The sequence below is a fragment of the Equus asinus genome, chromosome 1 (genome assembly GCF_041296235.1).
Source record: "Equus asinus isolate D_3611 breed Donkey chromosome 1, EquAss-T2T_v2, whole genome shotgun sequence".
Taxonomy (NCBI): Eukaryota; Metazoa; Chordata; class Mammalia; order Perissodactyla; family Equidae; genus Equus; species Equus asinus.
The window spans coordinates 34,759,892-34,786,758 of NC_091790.1; the positions used below are offsets into that span (position 1 = coordinate 34,759,892).

Genomic DNA, 26,867 nt, shown 5'->3' on the forward strand with positions numbered 1-26,867 from the left:
TATTATGAACTAGTATTAGTATTATGAACTAGTAGGAAAGGAGGAAAAAAAAGGGAAATTTGAAAGAAGATTGAACCTAAAAGAGGTGGATGATAAAAGAGTGGCATCTCAACTAAACACACTGAGAACAGCTCTTCAGATGATTTCACCCTCCGTGCCTGTAAATAAACATCTTTGCCTCCCAAACAGGAAAGCAAAACCATGCGATGTTTTGTACACGTGTCCTGGAAATGAACACAGTGGGTCGTGGTTAATGATCAATGAAGTCAGACAGATGGCATGTGCCTGTTTTGCATGAATTGTGTCCTGGATTTTGGAATCAAAGAAGGGTTCAAGAGCAATAAGAAGGAAGAACAATAAGATTGGGGAAGTACAGATGACACTTCCTCTTCTTTCGAAAGAGCTTTACTCTCTGCTCAGCTTCTCATGGAAGTCCTGTGTAGACTGAGCCTCCAGGGCAGTGGCTGCTTAGAGTGGAATCCTCAACCTTTGCCTCAGAATAACATGAGTCTTCTGAATTCAGGGATAAAGAGCCAGCTCTTGGATTTACTCTCATTTCATTGAATGTAAGTAAAATCACTCCTTGGCTGCTGTATGAGAAGTCATTGGTTGGCATATCAAGATGGAAAAGAAATAGATTCTCTGGCACCATCCTCAGAACAGTGAGCCCTAAAATGTGACTCTTGGGACATCATATTGGCTCAGCTCTTCACAAACCTGCTGCTGTGAAATCCAGGGCTAATGGAGCTCTTTAATTCTGTTAGAGCTTCGAAGGAGAGAGTTGTGTTGTTCTCATCTGCTTTTCTGTTTCTTAAATTGATGTATTGATAGATGCTTGGACTGCAGACCATGGGTTTGATTTAGAAAAGCACAATTCCGCCTGTTTGGGTCCTGAGGAGCTCACTTGGAGAAACACTCTGTGGCCATCCCCTGGGGAGAAAGTGTGTTCTTTGTGGAGAATCCCCTTTTGTACGTAGGCAGCTGGAGGGGATTTTACTTTTAGCCAATAGTCACAGGCTTGACAAAATATCCCTGCATGAAAATGAGAACTTTGGTGATCTTGGTTCAGAGGTTTTTACCAAGGGCATTTGGGGCATTGTGTTTTCTTTGCTTGTGTATATTGTGAAAGAAATTTAATTGTAGGAGTCAGAGTTAAAGCTCACCAAGGCATCTTTGACTACAGCAGTGGACTTTATTAGTCTGTAGGCGCCTGTGTGTTTCCAGTACTGTCCTTGGCATTGTAGAGTCATAGACAGAATCTGATTCCTCTACAATTATTTATTTTACGCAGAAAATCAAAAGAACATGAGTTTCTTTCTGCTCGCATCATGCAAATAAAGAGGAAAAGGACTTCAGTTTGTGTGTTTGTTGACGTATTCATTCTTTATTTTGTAGTTTCCTTTCTTTCCTCTCTTTCTTTATATATCAAAGGTCTTTTCTGGAGAGGGTCCACGTATGAATTATTGCAGGCAAGCTGCGTTAAGCAAATACACATCATCTAAGTATGGAAATAGGAAGTTCTTTCCTGCGGTAGTTTGCTGTTGCAGTAAGAGATAAGAAATTACTTCATGACTATTGCTTGAGACTTTCCTTTTGACTTGCATCTCCTTCTTGAACAGCTCACTTCTGCTTTCCATCCTGTTGGGAGGCTAGGCAGTGTGATCTTATAACCAAAGCACATGTTGACCATTTGCAAGAAAGTTGGACATAGCAAATGGTGTGTGTGAGTGAAGAAAATCCTACACAATAAGCTTTATGGCGTTGAGGAAATTGCTGCAGTTGGGGGAATTACTGTACTCCCAGCACTCAGAGCAGTGCCTGCTCCATACTATGTGCTTGGCAATCATTTCTTGAGTAACGAATGCTCAATGTTGTTCATAAACTGAGTGTTTATGGGTAGGGTCGTCTTTCCTTTCTCTCTGTTACCAACGTACTTAAGGAAATGCAGGTTGGAGGAGGTCAGAGTGAAGCAGGAGAGGAAGAGAATATGAAAGTGTGAAGAGAAGAAATGGTATGTAGAAAAGAGATGATAAGAAGCCCTAGGAGTGGGATATGGTGTGAAGGTGGGGGGGAGGACGTTGCGTAGGTGGTAGAGGTAGAGGTGGTAGTGTACAGGTGGAGCTGGTGGTGAAGGCGGTGGTGGAGGTAGTGGCATTGGTGGTGGTGGAGGTGATGGTGGAGGTGGTAGTGGAGGTGATGGTGGAGGTGGCACTGGAAGTGGTGATGGTGGAGGTGGTTGAGGGGGTGTTGGACTCGACGGTGACGGTGATGGTGGAGGTGATGGTGGAAGTAGCATTGGAAGTGGTGGTGGTGGAGGTGGTGGCAGAGGAGATGGTGATAATGGTGGTGGTGGTGGCGTTGCAAGTGATGATGCGGAGGGCAGTGTGATATAGCCAGGAGGAAAAATAGTTTTGGGATCGGACGCATCTATTAAAAATTTGTATCAAACACTTACTATCTCTTTTGGTCTCTGAAACTGTAAAGTGGTGATTATAATAGATTGAACTTTTTGGGTTGTTGTGTGAGGTTTAGAAATATGATTTCACAGTGCCTGACACATCATGGATTTTCAATAAATGGTAGTTATCGATATATTTTCTTCAGCTTTCGAATCACCACAGCCACTCATAAATTTACCCACCAATTAATCTTTTCTTCTTTATGCTTTTTTCTATTTTCTAAATTTCATAAAATAAGCAAGATTCTTTTAAAGTATACTTTATTAAAAATAAGCATTATAAGCCTAGTTATCAGGATGGTTAAGCACATGGTGATATATCTATGTAAAGAAATACCATCAATAAAATTATGTTTATGGAAATATTGTCATGATTTAATACCGTCAAAAAAGCACAAAGACAACTTTTTCAACTATGTAAAAATACTGCAGGGAAGCAAAATCGAGGTAAATTATGAATTGTGGGTTTATAGCTGATGGTTATATTTGTCTTTGTATGTTTCATTTTTTTCCGCAATTTTTCATTATTGGAGAATATTTGGACTAATTTAGTAATCTGAAAACAAAATAAATATTGAATGAAAATAAATTAACAAAAACTTAACCCTCTTTTAATTTCACATCAAAATAAAAGTATTTTTTAGCTTTAGTGTGCTAAGGTTTGTGGTTCATTGCAATCTAAGAAATGACACAATTTATGTTATTTAATCTTTGTAGGGGTATCCCCTTTGAGATGAGGACTGGTACAAAATCATGTAACAGCTGTAGGATGAGAACAAGCAAACGAGATCCCCTCTGGGACTAGTTGGTCTAATTAGTTCCTAGAATCACATAAAAATGGGTTGTTTTCTGTGGATGATTTGTAATTGCCTCCGAACCTGAATTGGATGACTGTCTAGCAAGTTCAACTCTCAATTTAATAGTTAATAGTTCTAAATTAAATTTAGATTTCCCAGAATAACAGTAATTAATTTTTTTAGGGAAGGTTGACATATCTTTATCATCTTGATGTAAGTGAGGAGAGGTCAAAAAAACATTTTTGTGAAGTCAAGAAATAATTCCTGTTCTTGGATCTTGATCCTCCCATCTCACAAAGCCAGCTTGTCGGGGTGGAGGAGTCCCTTATCAGAGACAACAGAAATCGAGTATTTTGGCTTGTAGGTATTGGGACGAATCTCTTGTCTTTGTCTTAGGAACGATCAGATGAGAGAGAGTTGGCAGACGAAGAGGCAAAAAGATGAACGAATATGAGCAAAGGCAGGCCTCCCCAACCGACACCGGTGTTGAAATAACAGTAGAAAGGCGAAAAGTTAGCCTGCTTAAACTCACCCCCAAGTTACTAGAATGTGGATGAGCACTTTCAAAAAAGTCTGAATGAACAATGGCCAGATAGTCAGCGAAAGCTGGTTAAGGTTAGAAATGAAGGAACTAATCAGACAGATGACAAACCTCATTCCCAGGAGGAAAAACCAAATATTACCCAGCATGGAATGTGAACTGAACTAGAAATAGCAGCCCAGTAGGCTTTTGAATAGAAAGTCCGTAACATTTTCTGAATATTTCATGGTAGAGCACTGAATAAAAACCCATATTGTCAAACACTTGCTGTGTCCCAAAAGCACTGTAATTAGCACTTTCGTTATTTACATGAACAATTTCAGTCACCTCTCAAAAACAATTCTGGGAAACAGCACTGTTGTTATCTCCATGAAACTGAAGCTTCTAGAGGTAAAGTACCCAGTCTGAAACCACCCTGCTAGGCAGGGGCGGAGACGGGATTCAAACCCAGATCTTGGTGTGTCTCCAAGGCTGTCTCCTAATTACCATGCTGCACAACATTACATTGTTTCCATTTGCATTAAGGATTTTCTTCTTTATCTGCACCCATTTAAAAGATACCATCAATTGGAGTGATAAATGGTAAATTATAATTCAGACATAGTGTAAATCCAACTACAGAGAATCTATGTTTATTGGGATGGTGGTCAGAAAAAATATAAGTAAAAAAGATTTTCTTATATACAATAGTGATTTGACGCCAAGAATTGGGACACAAAGGATGAGTATGAGCAGATTCACTTTTACTTTGAAATCTCCTTGAGTGAAATTCCGTTCCATTTTGTTATTGACAAGATAGTGGAAAGGAATTTTTCTCTTTTTCCGGGGAACTACCCGTGCTCTGACATGACTGCACATAAGTGGTTGTCAGTGTAGCCTAATTCTTGGGCAGCCCAGTAATGTTATGTAAGGAGTGCTTCCCAACCAGCAGGAACAAGGTGTGGTGGGGCAGTGGGGTTCACAGCTATCAGAACCATCTTGGGTAGTCCACAGCTGCGGTCAAGATACATAACAGTTTTATCACCACAGGATTCCTTCTCTTGCCGTTTTATAGCAATACAGGATCTAATTTGAAAACATTCAATTTCTACGTTGCATGTCAACGGACCTGTATTGATGAGAATTTACAACAGATTTTATTAGTGGGAGTAGCATAGATCTAAAGGTTAGGAGACTTGAGTGTTCTGCCTGTGGAATAAAACAGTTGTGTGTTACCAACCAAGGCATTTAACTTCTCCACGCTTAACTTGTCTCATGTATAGGAGCTGAGATAAAAATATCTAAGCAGTACGCTTTGTTGTGTGGACCAAATGCGATTAAGTGGAAATGCTTTGAAGAAAGCAAAAGCATTATAAACCAATGGAACCTTCTGCCTTTGCTCGTATTCCATTTTCTTACCATGTAGAGACTCGATTGGCATACAAGAACTTTACTGGCAGAAGAGGATTAGAATAAAGATAGTAGGGGGTGTTATTGGTTGAATTGTGCCTCCCCCCTAAAAAAGATATGCTGAAGTCCTAACCCCCAGTACTTCAGACGGTGACCTTATTTGGAATTAGAGTAGTTGTGGGTGTAGTTAGTTAAATGAAGATGAGGTCATAATGGCCCTAATCCCATATGACTGATGTCCTTATAAGAAGACAGTCCTGAGAAAACAGAGACACACAGGAAGAACGCCATGTGATGATGAAGACAGAGATTGGAGTTATGTAGCTGCATGCCAAAGAATGCCAAGGAGCTGCCGACCACAGGCAGGAGCTAGAAGAGGCGAGGAAGGGTCCTCCTCTACAGTTTGAGAGAGATCATGGCCCTGCCAACACCTTGATTTCAGATCTCTAGTCTCCAGAACTGTGCAAGAATAAGTTTCTGTTGTTTGAAGCCACTCAGTTTGTGGTATTGTGTTATGACAGCTCTAGGAAACTAATACAAGGGGTAAAGAATAAAAGTCATTTTACGTGCTAGTAATAAATTCATCTGTATTGCTGGCAATCACTTCCAGGGACCAAACCCAACATGACTCATTTCTCTGACTAACCTGTGGCATTGGTCCTCAAACAGTGGTGTCACTTCTTCATTGAATGGGAATGAATAAAGACTCTAAACAATGAAACACACTTACAAAATGAAAATCAGCTATTGTGAAATCTATAAAAGAGCATCCTTTCATAGATTGAGTCTAGCTTGGGATTCCAGATTATTACACCCATGGGGTCATTTGCTGGATGTGGAACATTAGTGTCTATTTGGGAGGATATTTACTTCCCCAAGTTCTATACTGAATGAAAAGTTCAAATATTTTGAATTAGAAAATGACACAATGTGATGGTGCTTTGGTCCAAATATAAAATCAAAGCCTCCAATCTAAGCATATAGCAAATGGAAACTCCCCAGTTAACGGGATGTCAGGTCATTTTAGCAGTTTCGTCTATAATTGTTGATTCTTTTGATGCATAAAGTTAGTCTGGTACCTGCATAGCTATTTTAATGACAGCATAAATAGCCAGGATTTTAAGCACGTTCTTGGGTTTCTCTGCAATGTAAGAGTCTCTTAAATCTCCTTTTTAGTAGAGTTTAAATTACCTTAATTCCTATTACCATAATTATCCCTAGGAAAACAACATTCTTTTACCAGGCAAGCAGCATTGTTGGAGGCTAATTCATTTAATCTGAGCAACTAAAAACATTTTGCTCCCCCTTCTAATTGAGCCGTGTTCATTTTTCCTTAGACGTTATTAATTTTATATAATCTCTTTCAAAATGCCCAACAGAAATTTGTGACTGGATAGATTCTTTCAAGTTAAACAGTGTAGAAGTTCTTTTTTTCCCGACTCTCATGAAAAAAAGGCTTTCTTAGGAGCCTTGTGCACAGATCTCTAATGTCAGAGAGGAATAGAACATTTAACCATTTGTAGGCAAATTTATATATTGATACGAAATTTTGGTTTAAAATAAAATACAGACTTCTCAGAAAGAAAAGAAATGGAACTGACTCAAAATGCTTCCCAGAAGCGTAATTTAACATTATTTCCTCCTACAGAATAGAGCTTAGTGTTAGGTGTCACGACGCGCCCAAAAGACACTTGGCTGCACTTATGCTAAGCCACGTTTTGAGGAGAAAACCTACAATTCTTTCCAAAAACTGAGCAAATGGCCATGAACCTGAAAAACATCCTTTTTAGCCTCCTTGTTTATGATTGCTCTTTGGATAGTTCAGAGCACAGCACAATATTGCAGAAGCTTGCGATAGTTTTATTGGTTTGATGACCATAGGTAGTCTCATTAATTTCTTGAACATGTTTGAAGATTCTGCTATTCTAATAAATTAATGATTGCAACAGGAACATTTTCTCAATTCCTTTAAGGTGCAGGTGAGTTATAACAAAACTTATTCTTTCTACCTTTTAAAAGTCTCAAGCAAATTATGCTAAAAGCCGTATTTTCTGTTTCCTTCTGAGAATATAAATCCCAACCACTCTTACTATCCCGACAAAATAGGTAAAGAGTTGTTCTCACTCATGAGCGTGAATGTTAATCATATAATCATATATGATGAGTGCCCATGTTTGAGTATTTAACATTCACCAAATGCCTATTGAATACCTAATATCTTCCAGGTATTTCATTGCAAGAGAACAAACAAGATCACCTTTTAAGTTCTCTGATAATCATGTGAATTAAAACTACCTTTTCTTGGTTAGATTCATTTACAGCCATTCTCTGAAAGAGAAGGATATGAACTTGAACTCTCTTGGTCAAATATGGCCCAGGTTTCCAGCTACAGCTGGATCTCACCCTGGAACACAAGGTACCAAGATTTCCTGCACTTGCATTTTCCTTTTTTTTTTTTTTTTTACTGTACAGGATGTTTATTAGGTCGTGTCCTTGGGTCAACATATGTGGATAGAGTAACCAATTCATTCTGGTTTTCCTGGGACATTTTTGTTTTTAGCACTGAAAATCCAGCATCCTGGGAACTCCTTCGGTCCATGGAAAACTGGGACTGTTGGTAACCCCACCTGTGAAAGGGAGGGGACAGAAGCAGGATTGAACAGAGGGAGAAGTCAAGCTGCAGTGCAGGCCCGATGACCTCTGCCAATCCCATGGAGAAAGAATTCTGGAATTAAATTGGTCCATCAGACATATCCAGCATCAAGCTGAAATGGCCAGGCCTTGTTAAGCAAATGGGTAAAAATTTTTAAATTCTACCAAGTTTATCCTCTTATTTTATTTATTTTGTTTTTTCAATTTTTATTTTTTTCGGATGTACATCATAATTCGAATTCTGTATACATTACCTCATGTTCACCACCCGAACACTAATTATAGTGCATCCCCTCACATGAGACCCTAATCACCCCTTTTGCCCTCCCCCGTCCCCGCTTCCCCAATGGTAACCACCAGTCCAATCTCCAATGCTATGTGTTGTTTTTTTTTTTTTGTCATTTTTATCTTCTACTTATCAGTGAGATCATATGGTATTTGACTTTCTCCCTCTGACTTATTTCACTCAGCATAATACCCTCAAGGTCCATCCATGTTGTCACAAATGGCCGGATTTCGTCATTTCTTATGGCTGAGTAGTAGTCCATCGTGTATAAATACCACATCTTCTTTATCCATTCGTCCCTTGATGGGCACCTAGGTTGCTTCCAAGTCTTGGCTATTGTGTATAATGCCTCAATGAACATAGGGGTGCAAGTATCTTTATGCCTTTGTGTTTTCAAGTTCTTTGGATGAATACCCAGCAGTGGAATAGCTGGATCATATGGTAGATCTATCCTGAATTTTCTGAGGATACTCCAAACTGCTTTCCATAGTAGCTGCACCAGTTTGCACTGCCACCAGCAGTGAACAAGGGTTCCCTTCTCTCCACACCCTCTCCAACATTTGTTGTTTCCTGTCTTGTTAATTATAGCCATTCTGACCGGAGTGAGGTGATACCTCATTGTAGTTTTGATTTGCATTTCCCTGATAGCTAATGATGTTGAGCATCTTTTCATATGCCTGTTGGCCATCTGTATGTCTTCTTTCGAGAAATCTCTGTTCAGATCTTTTGCCCGTTTTCTAATTGGATTGTTGGTTTTTTTGTTGTTGAGCTGTATGAGTTCTTTGTATATTTTGGGTATTAACCCCTTATCTGATACATGGTTTGCAAATATCTTCTCCCAATTGTTAGGTTGTCTTTTCGTTTTGTTGGTGGTTTCCTTTGCTGTGCAGAAGCTTTTTAGTTTGATGTAGTCCCATTTGTTCATTTTTTCTTTTGTTTCCCTTGCCCGGTCAGACATGGGACTTGAAAATATGCAGCTCAGACCAATGTCATAGAGCGTACTGCCTATGTTTTCTTCTAGAAGTCTCATGGTTTCGGGTCTTACATTCAAGTCTTTAATCCATTTTGAGTTGATTTTTGTGCATGGTGTAAGGGAATGGTCTACTTTCATTCTTTTGCATGTGGCTGTCCAGTTTTCCCAACACCATTTATTGAAGAGACTCTCCTTTCTCCATTGCATGATCTTGGCTCCCTTGTCGCATATTAGCTGTCCATAAATGTATGGGTTTACTTCTGGGCTCTCAATTTTGTTCCATTGATCTGTGTGTCTGTTTTTGTGCCAGTACCATGCTGTTTTGGTTACTACGGCTTTGTAGTATAATTTGAAATCGGGGAGTGTGATGCCTCCAGCTTTGTTCTTTTTTCTCAGGAATCCTTTGGCTATTCGGGGTCTTCTGTTGTTCCATATAAATTTTAGGATTCTTTGTTCTATTTCTGTAAAAAATGTTGTTGGAACTTTGATAGGGATTGCATTGAATCTATAGATTGCTTTAGGAAGTATGGACATTTTAACAATGTTAATTCTTCCAATCTGAGAGCACGGAATATCTTTCCATTTCTTTGCGTCTTCTTCGATTTCTTTCAACAATGTTTTATAGTTTTCAGTGTACAGATCTTTCACCTCTTTCGTTAAGTTTATTCCTAGGTATTTTATTCTTTTTGTTGCAATTGTAAATGGGATTGTATTCTTAATTTCTCTTTCTGCTACTTTGCTGCAAAGAGTGACAGTTTCACTTCTTCTTTTCCAGTGTGGATCCCTTTTATTTCTTTGAATGTTTGGTAGAATTCACCAGGGAAGCCATCTGGTCCTGGACTTTTATTTTTTGGGAGGTTTTTGATTGCTGTTTCGATCTCCTTACTGGTGATGGGTCTATTCAAATTTTCTGCATCTTCTTGGTCCAGTTTTGGCATGGAGGCACTCAGGTGTTTCAGGCTTTGGAAGGTGGGGCTGATCCTTTTTATGGCTATTTGTGAAACACAAGTCTTCTGCCGCTGATAAGCCTCACCCCACTCTGGACCACATACACAGTCAGCACAGTCCTGGTCCGTGCACACTTCTCAACCCCCTGGAGCATACCCCACTGCCACACTGCAGAGGCCCCACCTCTGCCCCAATGCCCCTCACAGTTCCCCTGGTCCTCATACAAGCCCTGCCCCACAGAGGCAGACACCCTTGCCTGCCTGTAGAGGATCAAGGCACTCAGTCAATGCAGGCTGAAACGTAGCCAGAGGGCTTGCTGTTAGGTGGGGCCAGTCCCTAGGGCAGGTTGCCTGCCCTGGCTGAACTGGATTAAATCTGTGCTCTAGTGGGTGTGGCAGACCCCTGGGCTAACAGCCCAAGGGGCGCACCTCAATGGCCCCCACCTGTGGCCGTATCAGCACGCCTGGACCAGCTCAGAACAATGGCCCCCACCAATGTATCAGTCTCCAGAGAGGTCCCTCCTCTCACCAAGATGCCCCCAGAACCCACCACGTGAGTCTCGTTTCACCAAAGGACAGTCAGCCTTCTCTCTGGTGATTTTAGGTAGCTGCAATGAGTGAGTTTGTGCGTGGGCCCTTTAAGACCCGGATCTTTTCGGCTTTCGGCCGATAGCTTTTCTGGGGGTGTCCTCGCTGCAGTTAATAGGCTGAGTCCAAAGGATGGTTATAGCAGTATTGCCCCCGCTCTGGACCTCACTCCTCCAGGGAGGTCTGCGTACCTTAGGTTGGCTCCCGCCTGGCCAGCTGAGAAGCTTCACTGCTCCCAAAGGTGGCTTTTTTCCTATCTGGCTGGAGTTACTGCCTCTTCTGCTTTCGTCAGGACTGTCCCTTGTCGTGGGGGTTCTTTTTATCCAGTTTTCAGTTTTCAATCCAGGGTGATTCTTCCCAAAATTGTCGTAACCTGGTTGTGTTCGTGGGAGGAGGTGAGTGCAATGTCTGCTCACAGCGCCATCTTGATGAGAACCTGCACTTGCATTTTCAACTTGATAGTCAACTAGAGCTGCTTCTGCATAGGTAACGGGCGCTTAAGAGGCAATCGTCAAGCAAGGTTTGAGCTAGGCACTAGAGTACTATTTAGTTTTCTTTTGTGAACACTCACAAACATTCCAAAGTTATGTGCAAATCGGTTGCCTTGAGAGGAATGCCAGACCCCCAGCTCTTCTGAGCCAAGAAGCCAGCATGAAGAGAGAAACACGAGAGCATTCATCAAAGAGAATAAGTGAGTGGAGCGAATAAGGCATTCCCTCCGGAGTGACCTTGCTTTCAGGTTTTGGTGTTCCTGGCAGTTGCTAAGTCCTAGACATGGGGTATGGTTATTTCCACTTTGCGTTAAATATTTACTCCTGTGTGCTTTGCTTTGGGAGCAAATTCGCAAGAGATTCCCCTCTCCATCCTGGACCAAGTTCAGGCATTGAGCACTCATGTCTACTCCCCACAGCTGTTTCTTACTGTGTGGACATGGGCCTTTTACCAATGGATATAGACCCCTGGCCAGTGAGGTTTCCTCAATAATGCTTGGGACTTTCTGGGCAGTGGGAGCCACTGAGGTGAGCCTTCAAGTGAAGGCAGAAAACAAGGTTCAGGGGGTCTCCTTGTTTCTGATTGTAGGTTCCACATCCCTCGTGGCTGTGTGTTACATGTAGCTAGTACAACTGTTATTACTAAGAGTTAACTTACTATCTGCCAGGGAAGGTGTTAAAGGCTGTGCATTCATTGGCTAATTTCTTAATCAAATAACTCTAGGAGGTGCTGCTATTAACTAGATCCTCTTTTACTGATGAAGAAATGGACTCAGAGAGTTTAAGAACCTGGCTCAAGTTGACACAGTAAGTGGTATAGTCAGGATTCCAACCCCAACAATTTGCTTTTGGGGTCAGAATTTGAACCTGGATCTGTTTGACCTGAGAGTTCAGTAACATAGGGCTGCCTTGAGGGCATGAAGAAAAGGATGCTGCATGATTTCTTCTTTTTAGTTGAGGGTGTTTTGTGCTTGTTCACGTTTTCCCCCATTCTTGGAGCTGAGGGTGTATGTAATCGAGCCCCATTTAGGCCAGAGGGAGCTTGTATGGGTGGGGAATATAATGTGAGGAGTGCTTGGACAGATCTCCCGAGCACTAAGGAAAATCTCATTCCTAAAGACACTTCCAGGGCCAAGCTGAGGAGGGTTGGGGCAGAGAGAGGGGACCTTTCCTTCTAGGAAGTCAGACTGAAAGAGGAAGAAACAAAAGATTAAAAGATAAGAAGGCACAATTTTGAGAGGAGGTGTTTGATTGGTCTCCATTCATGCTTCTATTTTTATAAGACCAGAAAAAGTTGTCGAGAAAAAGAAAAGGTTAGTAGATATCAAATTAGATAAAGAGAGGGAACAAAGAATCTCTTTAGGCAAACACATTGAATTCAACCTCATATTAAATTTATGTTATCAACTATCTTGCTGTTTACTGCTTAAGTTTTTTAAAATAATTCTTTTTCTTTATACACATATAATGCATGTTTATTGCCCATAAGGCATATAAGCAAGAAGAAAAATATTTCCCATGATCCTACCATATTGAAATAATCATAGTGAACATGTTGGTGTAAATCTTGAACACTTTTTCCTTTTTTCTTTATATATGTGTGAATTTAACAAAAACGAGATAAAAATGGGGCCGGCCCAGTGGTGCAGTTTGCACATTCCACTTTGTTGGCCCAGGGTTCGCTGGTTCAGATCCTGGGTGCGGACCTATGCACTGCTTGTCAAACCATGCTGTGGCACACATCCCACATATACAAGAGAGGAAGATGGGCACAGATGTTAGCTCAGGGTGAGTCTTCCTCAGCAAAAAGAGGAAGATTGGCGGTGGGAAAAAAAAAAAGAGATGAAAGTGTACTTTGATATATTAAAGTCATGATCCTAACACATTATATATTTTAGATGTAATAATCGATCATTTAGGAGGGCAGTAGCCAAACTTTCTGAATGGATAATGACGGTTCAGTGAAAAGAGCTCTTTTTTCATAATCGAGCATAGGAAGGCTCAGACATGCAGAATTAGCAAATATTGGAAAGAATTGACAAGTCTAACAGATTTTCAAACAAAAAAGTGAGTAGTAGTCATGTGAAGCAAAATAAAGCAGGAGATAATGAAAGAGCAAGAAGTAGGAGATGAGGGGCCCCAGCGTGAATTTGAAGAGGCAAGTTTTGGGGGTTTCATAGCAGCTGGCGGCAGCTATCTTTTGAAAAGAGAGTTTTCCTCAATTGACCTGCTCTTTTGCAACTTTGTTTTGGTGTCTGGAGGCCCTGCAGACTAGTGTTGGGACCTGAACTCCACCTGTCTTTTAAGTCTATCAGCATCATCACTCATATGAGTTTTTGAGTTATTTGACTGTAAGTGATATTGAAAGATAATTTCTTAAATGTAGAAATTCTCTTATGTTCCCTGAGAAATTGAACCCAATTCAGTTAAAAAAGATTTTGAGGATTTTTTTCTGTATCAAACATTATGGAAAACATAAACTAAATATTAAAAAATGATAGTCCCTAGAATATCATACTAATTTACAGGGGCAAAAACCCTACACATGAAACATTAGGCAAAAGGACCCAAAGTGATACACGATTGTCATAATGAGCAGTGTGGAGAGTAAGTACTGTAACAGTTAGAGAGAGCATGATCCTGGAGAATTTATTGGTGGAGGAGGAAGTTGAACAGAATGTGAAAAGGAGGGCTGTGTTTCAGGTGGATGGAGAGAAGAGAAATGATCACCGAGTCAGGATGAAAAATACAAACAGAACTCTCCCCCCGGAGACAAAACAAGATGGCACCCATGCTTCTGTGTATTAAGCAGCTGTATATGGGGAAGAACCTTGGACCATAAACCACTAACTTTTTTCTGCCAGTTGCTAAGTAGGTGAATTTGGGGTTGTCACTTCTTCGTGTCTCAGTTTCTCCATTTGTGAAATGGATCGCATCATATCTTGACATGCCTCAAGGAGTTATTGGGTCTCCAGTGAGATGATTTGAAAACTGAAAAGTGGGCCTCAAATGTCACTTGTGATGATGACTTACCGGATGTACAGACAGAAGAAAAGCACAAAATCAGAGCACAAAAGGACATAAAGTAGTCACAGCACACTTTGAGCCAATGTGAGTATTTTAAAGACAGAGAGTGAACAACTGGGTTAAATGTGGCAAGAGGAAAAGGGGTGGGCGTAGGGTTGATAGGTGAGGGCATCGATGCTTCTTTGTCTGATGGACATGGAGAAACGAAGGGCATTGAGGAGGAAAAGGCTGGCCAGGGAAACGGAATGCTCTGGAGAAAGTTTGATGTAGGGGTGAGTTTTCATGCATTCATATTTATCCTAATAAAATGGTACTTTCTTGAGTCTTATGGGCAAAGCATCATGTCAAATCCTTTAACATGTTCTTCCCACTAACTGAAAGAGAGGAAAAGGAAATGTCTTCTTTTCTCCTCATTTTACTTATTTTAATTTTGTTTCCCTAGAAGCATATGGCATGATGCTCAACAAACATGTGAATTAATTTTGAGAAAATATTGTCACTCCAATTGGGTATAAACTAGAGCTTGGGCAGTGGTCCTGGGCTTCCAGTTCACATTTTTCTTCTTAGATCAAAGCATAGAGGTATTATAAATTATTAAGGCTTAATATAATCAACTCATAATGAGTTATCATAATCAGTATCAGACAAAGCATGAATGGATCCACACAATCTAAAGCATGAACGGATCCACACAATCTATAAAATTACATTTAAACTGTGTTTGTATCACTTTTTCCCCTGAACATTTAATAGATTTTAACAATTAGTTTCATCTTCCCTTGTGCATTGAACTTTCTGGTGAACACAAAGAAAAAACCAAAGGCATGTAGCAGGAAGGAGAAGAAAAAGCAGAGAGCTTGGAGAATTCACACACTCTATAAAAGGCTTCTGAATTGATGAAGCCCGGCAAACTTCTGCCTGTTTTTGTTCATTACTTTCTATTCATGCTGCTCTCAAAGGCACCACTTTGGCCAAATCAGTGCTCATCTTCCTGAATTCAGCATCCTTCTCTGTACTGAACCCATCCCCAAATTATCACTTCCGTAGAGTTCAAGACTCAGGGCTTTCTACCTGTGTACCTTAATGATCTGTACTCCATCTCTCTCAAATTTCTCCTTAAGCCTTTCAACTGTAGCATCTTATTTGGTTTACTTTTTGGTTCTCTGTCTTGCTGTCTCTAGAGATTCTTCCACGGGAAGTTCCCTGACCTCAATTCTCTTCAACTGTTATTCTACAATATGATTTGAACGCTCATCTTTCCAGTTTTGATTTAACTCTGGTTCCCAACTCAGTTTCCGCTTGCTAGCAGGGTTTTCCCCTGATATGTGCTGACATTGTTGCAATTCGAACATGTTTAAAATGGAATTATTGCCTAATATTCTCTGGATGTTCTCCTTGTACTCTTTCGAGAATTTGTGGAGAGTTGATCCAAACAAATGAACTTGGTTAGGTATAATTAAAAAAAATCATTACGCTCTCTTTCTCTCTCACTTAGCATTAGCATTGCTTTATCCAATCACACTATGCATTGATATCATATACTTGGCCCTGGGTCAAGGCAGCTTGGCTGCCTAACACTTTTCTTCCTAGCCAACCTGGTCATTCAGGTAAGAAAATCTTTCTTCTTTTCCACTCCCTGTTCACCCCAATCAATAGCTCCCAGAGAATCTTGACTGTGGCCAGATCTCTTTTCTCTCTCCCTACCCCCAGGTTTCTCTACCTGTTCTTCACGATCACCTGGGCACATTAGACTAACCCCTCTTCGGAATCCTATCCTTTGCCTGGCCTCTCAGCCTGTGTCCTGTGTCCTGGTGTATAGGAGGGATTCTGTGATTCTTTTGCTCACTTGAATGTCCTTGCATGATCTGGGGCTTTGAGTAAATATGACAAAAATTCAGGTTTAGCAATCATTTAATTATGCAGACATTTCCATTGGAAGTCTGCTCTCCATTCTCTTGGGGAGCCTAGAGAAGTTTCATGTATTGACGTTTCAGTGTCTATATCTTACGACTGGGCAAGCAGAAAGCTATTTTCTCAGCAGGCTTTTTCTAGACTTTTATTCATTTTTGTTTTTGTTCTATTCTTTGAGAAGGAGACCTCCGTCTAAATCTTAAATGTCTGTTCATGTGGAACCTCCAAGCTGTGACTGCTTTATAATCTACTGAGTCCATTTGTACACATTTTCTTATCCTGATGCAAAGACTTTGTGCTGTCTGTATGTGGGGCAGATAGAAATACACCCGTTGAGGAAACTGAGGCTCAGAATGGTTAAGTGGCTTGTCCAAGGCCATACTACTAGTGAATGGCTGAGCTGAGGCTTGACTCTAGCGTACTGTCTGTCTCTTACAGGAGGTCTTCCTGCTCTGGAGTATTCTATTGCCTGACCTTTATCAGTAAGTTGTCTCTACTGATTTATCATCTGGGTAGTTTGAAGTCAAGTCTAATCACCTTCTGCTCCTGAGTGTCTCCCAGCCTGGGTCATTCCACTGGGCATGTATTCTTAGCCTTATGCTTGGGTGGGTTGAGAGGTGCCTACCCACCTGTCTTGGATGCCTGATGTTACTGCTTAATCCATAGAATCAGATACCAAACCCATTTTAGCTAGAAGGTTCTTTAGACTGCCTTTACTCTAACCCTTTATGGATAGGGAACTGAGGTCCAAAGAGATTTTGTGATTTCCCGAATGTATACAGCTTGTTAGAGGTAATGCAGTTCACAGCCTACATTTCCTGACTCCTACACTCTTTCCACTGTTAAATCTAGGTCAAAATGAACACATTCTTGGAAGAGAAAGGTCATTAAGTTGTTATGAGTTACTAATGCCAGTGTGTGAATTAGCCAATCAGATCCTTCCAACTGAGACCTAATTCAGATTGCCCAACCCTCTGGCCCACCTGTCCCCCAGTTTGGAGCTGATACATGCCTAATCTAGACCCTCTAAATGTTAACTGCCCAACAACAAGGACTGCATCATTTATTTCTGAAGATTCTTTCAGGTTTTTTTCATTTAAAATGTCATTCTAGATAATGAGACATTGTCCTTTGTGAATGAAGATAGTGGATTTACTTTATTTCTTCCTTCTTCTCTTCTAATACTCTTGTCTGTCAAGGCTTTGCATGTACAGGATGTCAGGGTTGAGGGAGCAGTCTGTGACTGAGGAAAAATCTAAATGAATTGACTTGTTTAAAGATCCAACTCATGACTTTAGTTTTGGTAACACTCTGAAGACCATCAGGAAATGAAGTTGACCTACCTTTGGGGACTGTGGATAAGAGACAGGCCTGTATTTCCACAGGCAGGAGTTAATGCTAGCTTTTCCATTATATCAGATTTCTTTCAAGTCTCTCTAATCACAATCCCCTCCAGGGTCCCCATGAGGCCTGCTTCAAGATCAGCTGAGCATCAAGATGTGATAAGGCATTTTGGAGACATCTTGATTATGAATATCTTTACTGATAGCTTTTCCTGACCCTGTAACGCACCTATTTTATAACAGAACCCATATCCAGTTTCCCTCTCTCTCTTGAGCCTCCCTCACAAAGTGACAACTTCTCTTAGGCTCTGAGGGTATTTGCGCTGACTTTCTGCATGGTGGTTTCTCCAATGACTTAGAAGTCTTTACAAGATGGGGGTGTTACCACACAAAATTGAGGTTGCCCTACTCAAGGTGCATAAAAATGCCAATCATTATGGCATTAGCTTTTTGGCAAAGAAAACAGCTTTATTGCAAGATTGATCTGCAGGGAGACAGGAGGCATATGCTCTCAGATCTGTCCTCCGGATCCAGGGCTTGGGGCAAAATTTATGAGATGAAGTGCAGGGTGGTCTGAAGTATGGACATTGATGATTGGAGGTAAGGAGAATTGAGGTAATTGATGATCTGCTCAAGCATGGTCAAGCTTCATGGCTCTTCATAGGATGTGTGTTCACAAAATGATGGTGTTAGTATGATCTGAAGATGGAGTTTTCAGCCCTTGACGTCAAAAGGGTCAATCCTTGGGCATTTTCCCAGGCCAAGTTGAAGGGTTGGTGATCTCAATCTGCCTGAACTGGACAGTGGGTCTCAGTTCCTGAAAAACCACTCTGAATTTCTCGGTTGATAAGGTGGGGCCCGTTGAACCTGTCCTAAGGGGCTCGTAGTTACAGGGGTAGAGGAGGGCAGTCTTAATTGGCATAGAAGATGTGGGAATTGAAGCAGAACCTCCACAAAATGCTTGAGTCTCCAGTTCCATTTGCTGAAGGAGGGAATCTCTTCAAAATTTTCCAAGATATTTTAATCAAAAAGTTTTTAAACACGCACTCACATTCAATGGCCAATTTTACTTTCTTAATGTATTAAGCTTAGACTCTCAGATAAGTGTTTGTCATTCATGGGCTTTTACCAGAACATGAATTTGCCTCATAAAAAGTTACCAATAGGTCAAATGGCTCACAGGGTGTGAAGTATGAAAAGTCGTGGTTCCTGATAATTTTGTGGTATTTGTTCTACATATGAATTAATGAAATTGCAGCAGGGTTTTCTTGTTGGGAACCGCATCTTTTAAATATAGAAACAAAGGAATCCTTTAAGGTTCACCTTTAGCTAGTAGACTGTAGGAGATGCTGTGTCAAACTTTGGGACTAAGCAAGGCTATTTTTGCCCCTGAAAGCCTTGGAAGTAAGGTGTAGTGATAAAAGTGAAGAGATAATCAGACCTTAGGAAGACCTGGCTCCGTAGCTGAACATACTGGTGAGGGCACTGTAAGAGAAAATGCTTGGACTGGTTTAGAGTTGCATCCAAAACACTTTCTTGGGCAGAGTGCTAGTTGAAATAGAGGCTATCATTTTAAAAGTCCTGTTGGTATTCTGTTAAAAAGGAGGCTGTTTCCCATCACAGTTTGTTTTGGAAGAATGATTTGGATTGAATCTCCTTTGTCCTGTCCTTAAAAAAAAAAAACTGGATTCGGCACTTGTTGTTACTGGTTTTGCTGCGTTCTATCAGAGAGGATTATCCTTATGAGGAAGTAGTCTGGTTGGTAATACTGAATTTCAATTTTTCTAAGCCCGCACAGACTTAGTTTCTTCACTTTCTTCTTGCCAGGGGACAAGAGCACGCTCCTTGCAACAGAGGTATGTTGTGCTATAATTCTTACAGAGGGAAGCTTCAGGTTAGCAAGAAAAATAAGAAATTTTCACAGCATGGATTCCAGAGTGGGACCAGGAAGTACTGTGGAGTTTGCTGAGAGGAAAACAAAGATTCAGGACTGAGACTTGTCCTGACTTGAGCTCAGATTATACTTTCCTCTGACGTCAGGAGATCTCTTAATTAGCAGAGAAGAATTGTCAGGAAATCTTTTTGTCAGTTGCTTCCTCAGTCTTTGGAGGCGTTTAAACTTTCTTAACACAGGCTGGTTCACACTGTTTGGCAATCGAATGGGTAGGGAACCTGTGAGAAATAATTTATTTCCTTTTTTGCATGACTGATCTAGGAAGTCATGACCAAGTTGTTCATGTGAATAGTTACTTAAAAATATTACTCTTAGTTGTTTTTTAAAGAAGTTAATTTTTAAACTTTTTTCCTATTTCCTAGAAAAATTAGAACCTAAACTAACACTTTTTTGTTTGGTCTGGTGTCTAAGATTATTTCTTTCTGTCATCTTCTGAGACTTATGCTTATGCCTTGAAAAAAGATTTAAAATAGTTTTTCTTGCTATTTACAATGCAGCAGTCAGCCTTTTATGTTGCGTATAACTCCATATCACGTTAAACAATCATAAAGCTTACATTGGAATTCAATAATAGCTGATTATTATTTATTTGGCTGTGTTTCAGATAATTCAATGGCATAGAATGTTTAAATTTCTCAATTTTCCTGAAGTGAGATCAAGAATCTAGAATGATAAAGTAAAACGGGAACCTTGAACATCATCTGGTCTCAACTAAGATTTTAGACATGGGAACACTAAAGCTGAAGAGAATCTGAGTCTTAAATGAAGTCGCAGGGCCAACTCATGGCCGAGAGAAGGGAGAAAGAAAGAGAGGCTCAAAAGTTAAGTAAACTTCTTCATGGAAGTATTTCTTAGGGCTGCTAATATGCTCACGTGCATTATAAATCTCCAACGTGGGGAAAATTTTTAATTGTGAGGAAATTTAATAAGCAGCATTTCCCAGTTATTGACCAAGGGACCCCTTTTTGACAGAGCATTGAGTAAGCCTAGTGTTCATCAGCCATACTTCAGAAATATTGTTCTTTAGCTTATCCCATCTTTTAACTAAAATATGTATTCTTTGTAAGTGAAACAAAGTCTTAACAGTGGTAATTTTACATTTTGTTAGCATAGTTGTTCTATACCTGGAGAAAAAGACAGAGAGATGCAAAGGAAATGAGAACTCAGGACACCGATGGGAACTGTATGTATATGGGTGACAGTAAAAGCCTTTGAGATTTGGGATTGTTTTTGTCCTGAATCTTCAGGATATAACTTAGATTTAAATCCTAAAATAATGAATTAACTGGTAAGGAAGTGAAAGGCTTCTTAACTCTCAATAGATAAACCATAAAATGTTGGCAGAGTGATTAGAAATGTTTTGTTGTAAGGAGAGCAAAATTCTTAAATGATATGGATATAACTGAAGGTATGAACATGAACTTCTTCTCACTTCTCATTCAACAAGGCCTATCCAAATAATGATGAGAATTGTGTCAGTTCCAAAGAATGTGTTCCTATAGTTACCATTTTATGTAAAACTAAATAGATTCACTTGTGTTAAAAAAAGTCACATCCAAAGAAAACATCGTGAAGTTATAGTCAAAATTACTAGATTGAACAGAATTCATTTGAAACTTTTATTATCCGTCCCCCAGGGGCATGTTAGAGCTGTGAGGACAGACATTTATATCAGTGGCCCTGACTTGTATTCCCAGCACTTAAAATAGTGATTGGCGGAAAGTAGATACTCAGTAAATATTTGCTGGATGAAATAATTTAGTTTATTTTATCAACTAGTTATTTTTTATTGAAAAGGTAATGCGGACATACATTTAATAATTTAAATATCATAAAAGAACACACAATGGAAAGTTATTTTTACTCCTCACTCAAGCCTTTCAGGCTCCCACCAGCGAAGCAACCACTGTAACCACTTTGTACAATGTTCTTCTAGAATGTTCTATGCATATTTACACATACATATATGTGTGTATGTGGGTATATATATATATATATATATACACATGCATAATTATTTTTACACAGGTAAAGGCATACTATGTAGATTGTTCTACCTCGATTTTTTTCTGCTTAAATATCTATCTTAACAGCATATATTTTAAGAATTGTCTTCTGATAAATGAAAAGTTATATCTCATTGACATTTTATTTTTCATCTTTTAAGATTGAGATTGACTGTCTTTTCATATGTTATAAACCACTTGTGTTTCTTTTCTGTGAACTGCCTGTAAGTTCTTTGTCAATTTTTCTATTGGTTTAATGGTCTTTTATAACTGATTTGTAAGATGCCTTTATGTATTAAGGAAATGAGCTCATTGTCATATGTGTTGAACTATTTTTCCCAGTTGATCATTTGTCTTTTGACTTTGTATGGTATTTTTTCTGAGCAGAAAAAAACTTTTTATGGAGTCACATTCACTAATCTTTTTGGAATTTGGGTTTTGTGTATTGCTTAGAAAAGCCTTCTTATCTTGAAAAGGAAATACATTTTCCTATATTTACTTCTAATAGTTTTATTATTTTATTTTATGTATTCAAATCTTTGATTCACCTGAAATTTATTTTAATGAAAGGTAGCTTTATTAGATGTTTTTCACATGGCTAGTCAATTGCATCAGACATATCGCTCCTCTTGATTTGAAATGCCAACAGTTTCATATTCTAAATTTCAATGTATTTAAACATTCATTCAAAAAATAACTGTTGGGGCTGGCCCCATGGTCGAGTGGTTAGGTTCGCGCGCTACGCTGCAGGTGGCCCAGTGTTTTGTTGGTTTGAGTCCTGGCCGCGGACATGGCACTGCTCATCAAACCACGCTGAGGCAGCATCCCACATGCCACAACTGGAGGGACCCACAAGAATATACAACTATGTGCTGGAGGGCTTTGGGGAGAAAAGGGAGAAAAATAAAATCTTTAAAAAAAAATAACTGTTATTATGGAAAATTTCAAACTTATAAAAGTAGATAGTGAGTAGTAAGGAAGATGAGTCAATAGGCAAGATTTTAACATTTTTGGCCTTATCTAAGACTAGAAATTTTCACTTCTTTCAGTCTAACAACTTCAGCTGTATAACTTGGAAATAGCAAGAATATTTTGTTTAAAACTGAGCCCTCACGCTGCTCCCAACAAAATAAAACAACTAACCATCTCCACAAAGGGAGACTTAAAAGTTCCCATAGTTTTTAAATGCCAAAACAGTGATGACGGCAGAGGGAAAAATATCAAACAATTTAATTCTTGTTCCATCCTTGCTGTCTTTCTGTTACTCAGTGCTCTGCATCTTGGGGACGACTGCAATCATTTGGAAGAATGTGACTCCCTAAAGAACAGCGTCAACAGAAATCATTTAGTCAATTTCCTAAGAGCTAAATGGATTCCTAAATTTTTTCAGTATATTTATGAATAGAAGCTACTGCTTGGGTGAAAGTACGTATACATGAGCATACTTTGTTATTTTGCAGTTCTGGCAATATTTTTATTTTTATCTTAATCATTTTTCAATATACACATAGCTAGATTTGGTGAACTGAAGGAATAGGCAGTGTCAACATATGCTGCATTAAAATATAATTATTGACAGAGAATGAGAAGGCAAGCCACAGTCTTGGGGAAAATATTTACAAAAGACATATCTGATAAAATACTATTATTCAAAATATACAAGGAACTCTTAAAACTCAACAAAAAGAAAATGAACAACACAATTTAAAAAGTGGCAAAAAGGTCCGAACACACACCTCATCAAAGATCCGGATGACACATAAGCACGTGAAAGATGCTTAACATGTTATATTAGAGAAACGCAAATTAAAACAACGAGATACCGCTACACATCTATTAGAATGGCCAAAATCTGAAACACTGACAACACCAAATGCCAGTGAGGATGTGGAGCAACAGGAACTCTCAAACTTTGCTGGTGGAAATGCAAAACAGTATGGCCATTTTTGGAAAATAGTTTGGTGGTTTCTCACAAAACTAAACATACTCTTTCCATACTATCCAGTAATCATGCTCCTTGGTATTTACCCAAAGGAGTTGAAAACTTATGTTCACAAAAAAACCTGCACACAGATGCTTACAGCAACTTTATTCTCCGTTGCCCAAACTTGGAAGCAACCAAGATGTCCTTTAGCAGGTGAATGGATAAATAAAGTGGTATATCCAGACAATGGAATATTGTTCAGTGCTAAAAAAAGATCGGTGGCTGCCAGGGGTTGTGGGGAGGGAAGGGTGAATAGGTGAAGCTCATAGGATTTTTAGGGCAGTGAACCTATTCTGTGTGATACTATAATTTAGGTGGACGCATGTCATTATAGGTTTATGAAAACCCACAGAATGTACAATACCAATGGAAACTATGGACTTTGGATGATAAAGATGTGTCAGTGTAGGTTCCGATATTGTAACAAATGTGCCACTCTGACGTGGGATGTCCATGGTGGGGGAGGCTGTGCATATGTAGAGGTGGGGAGTATACGGGGAGTATATGGGAGCACTTTCTCCTCAATTTTGCTGTGAACCTGAAATTGCTCTAAAAAATAAAGTCTATTAAAAAATATAGCCATTGAGATTTGCTTAAGTTTTGACACTGAGGTTATATTATTGGCAAACTTATTTTTATGAAAAGTCAGGAAATTTGGTGCCTGGCACATAGTAGGTACTCAGTAAAAGATTGCTGTATGATGTGTTTCATGATAGATTATATCAGACATCGAATCAGCTCTTCACAAAATTCTGTGTGGAATTGGAGAACTTGTTTTCTGAAATAAACTGCCACAAGGGGTTCACATAAACCCAGGATTAGTAAGCATTATTAAGAGCACTGGAAATCGTCTTCTGGCTAGAGGTTTGACTTGTCTGTTTTACCTGCTCAAGGGGTGTTTCAGAGAAATGAAATCCTGTTACTGTGCTGTTTATAATCCTCCACTTAAATAAATTGCAAACACCTGACCTGAGCCTACAAGGATGCATGTGGTCCGGCCCCAGCCTGCCTCTGACTTCATGTTTTACACTATCCCTCTCATTCACTCTGTTCTAGCCACACTGGCCTTCCTTCTGTTTCTCAAATTTAGGGAGGCTAATCTCATACAAGGATGTTAGAAAAAAATCCCAGTTTTCCTGAGGTATAATTGAGGTTTAATAAATGGCACATTTTGGGGCCAGCCCACTTGCATGTTGGTTAAGGTCAGCATGCTCCCCTTTGGCAGCCCAGGTTCAGTTCCTGGGTGTGGACCTAAACCACTCATTGGCGGCCATGCTGTGGCAGTGACCCACACACAAGATAGTGGAATATTGGCACAGATATTAGCTCAGGGCGAATCTTCCTCAGCAAAAGAAAAGAAAAGAGAAGGGCACATTTACATTTTAAAATGTACAGTTTGATAAGTTTTGACATACATCTACACTCATGAAACCATAACCACAATCAAGAAAATGTAGCCCCTCTCTCCAACCGTTCCCTGTTTTCCACATCCTCAGGCAACCATTGATCTCCTTTATATTACCATAGATTATTTTTCATTTTCTAAGATTTTATGTACTGTTCTTTGACTTATTTCACTCACCATAATTATTTTGAGATTCATCCACGTTGTTACATTTATTGATAATTTATTTTATTTGCTTTATTTATACAATGAGCAATAATCGATTGTATGGGTATACCATAATTTGTTTATCCATTCACTCACTGGTGGCTATTTAGGCTGTTTCCTGGCTATTTCAAATAAAGCTGCTACGTACATTTAGGTACAGATCTTTGAACATATATACCTCCTTTCATTTTTATTGGATTAATATTCAGGAGTAGAATGTCTGAGTTGTAGTAGATGTATATTTCACTTTTTAAGCAACTGTCAAACTGTTTTCCAAAGTAATTGAACCATTTTGTATTCCTACCAGTATGTGTGAGAGTTCCATTTGCTTCATGTCTTCATTAATGCTTGATATGATCAATGTTTTTAATTTTCACCATTCTAAGAAGTATGTAGGGATAACATTGTACTTTAAATTTTCACTTCTCTAATGACTAATGATACTGAACATCGTTTCATATGTTTATTTGACATCTGTCTTCTTTTGTGAAGCATTATCACATTTTTTGCCCTTTTTCTTCTTCTGCTCCCCATAACCCCCCCAGTACATGGTTGTATATTCTAGTTGTAGGTCCTTCTGGTTCTGCTATGTGAGACTCCACCTCAACATGGCCTGATGAGCGGTGCCATGTCCGTGCCCAGGTTATGACCCAGTGAAACCCTGGGCCCCCGAAGTGAAGCTTGCGAACTTAACCACTCAGCCATGGGGCTGGCCCCTTGCCCATTTTTTATTGGGTTGTTTGTTTTCTTTTTATTGAGTATTGAGAGATCTTTAGATATTCTGGATATGAGCACTTTGTCATATAAATATGATTTTCAAATGTTCTCTTCCAGAGAGTAGCTTGATATTTCATTCTCTTAGAAGTGAATTTCGAGGAGAAGTTCTTAATTCTGATAAAATCTCCTATATTTCCGTCTAGAAGTTTCATAGTTGCAGATTTTACGTTTAACTCTATTATCCATTTTGAGTTAATTTTGTATACAGAGCAAGACATGGATCAGTTTTTTTTTTTTTTGCATATAGATATCTAATTGTTCCATCACTCTTCATTGAAAAGATGATCCTTTCACTACTCAACTGCTTTTATATCTTTGCCAAAAATCAGTTGACCATACATGTATAGGTTTATTTCTGGACTCTGCTTCATTATGTATTTATCTATATTCATGTCAAACCACACTGTCTTGATTACTGTAGCTTTATAATGAATCCTGAGTCAAGTATGTGGGTCCATTGTTGTTGTTATTGTTTTAAAGTTGTTGACTGATATATGAGTTTATTTCGGAATTCTCTTCCATATCGGTAATCTATTTGTCTTTTCATGAATTGATTTTGATTGGAAATGAATTGAGCATACTGGCCAATTTGCAGAAAACTGACATCTGAACAATAATAAACCTTCTGATCCATGGCCATGGTACCTCTCCATTAATTTCGATCTCCTGTAGATCTTCTCTCAGCAATATTTAGCAGTTTTCATTGTAGAGATCTTGCATGTATTTGTTAAAGTTATCCCTAAGTATTGTTTGATGGTATTGTAAAGGGGAATTTTTAAATTTTATTTTTTTGAATTAAGTTTTGCTACTGCATAGAAATATAATTGAATTTTATATTAATCTTTTATCTTGTGACTATGCTAAATTCCATGATTACTCCTAAGGGTTTTTTAAAGAAGATTTGTTAGGATTTTCTATATGGATTCTTAGGATTTCCCAGGTTATCTTTTGTTTTTTAAAAAGATAATCCTTAAGATTTTCTTTAGGATATAGTTTTACTTCTTCCTTTCCAAGTCTGAAAATCTTTTAATTTTTTTCCTCTTACCTTATTGCTAGTACTGGCTAGTACAAGGATAAATAGAAGTAGAGAGATAAGGAAACCTTAGCATTGTTCCCAACTATAGGGAAGTG

At 39.1% G+C, this 26,867-nt stretch overlaps 1 protein-coding gene across 13 annotated transcripts in view; it reads left to right on the forward strand.

Moving 5' to 3' along the window:
* The first annotated feature begins 414 nt into the window (after window positions 1–414).
* IPCEF1 (interaction protein for cytohesin exchange factors 1) overlaps window positions 415–26,867 on the forward strand; it is a 169,044-nt gene continuing 142,591 nt past the window's right edge. For 3 of the 13 annotated variants that reach the window (XM_070486586.1, XM_070486678.1, XM_070486473.1), the window contains exon 1: window positions 460–566. Coding sequence is in view for 3 of the 13 variants with exons in the window: in XM_070486473.1 (XP_070342574.1) it covers window positions 565–566 (2 nt within the window). In the remaining 10 variants the exon portion in view is untranslated. Of the gene's footprint in view, window positions 567–7,745; window positions 7,982–26,867 lie in introns of those variants that run through there. The other 10 variants (XM_070486746.1, XM_014828866.3, XM_070486363.1 and 7 more) reach the window with 8 other exon arrangements.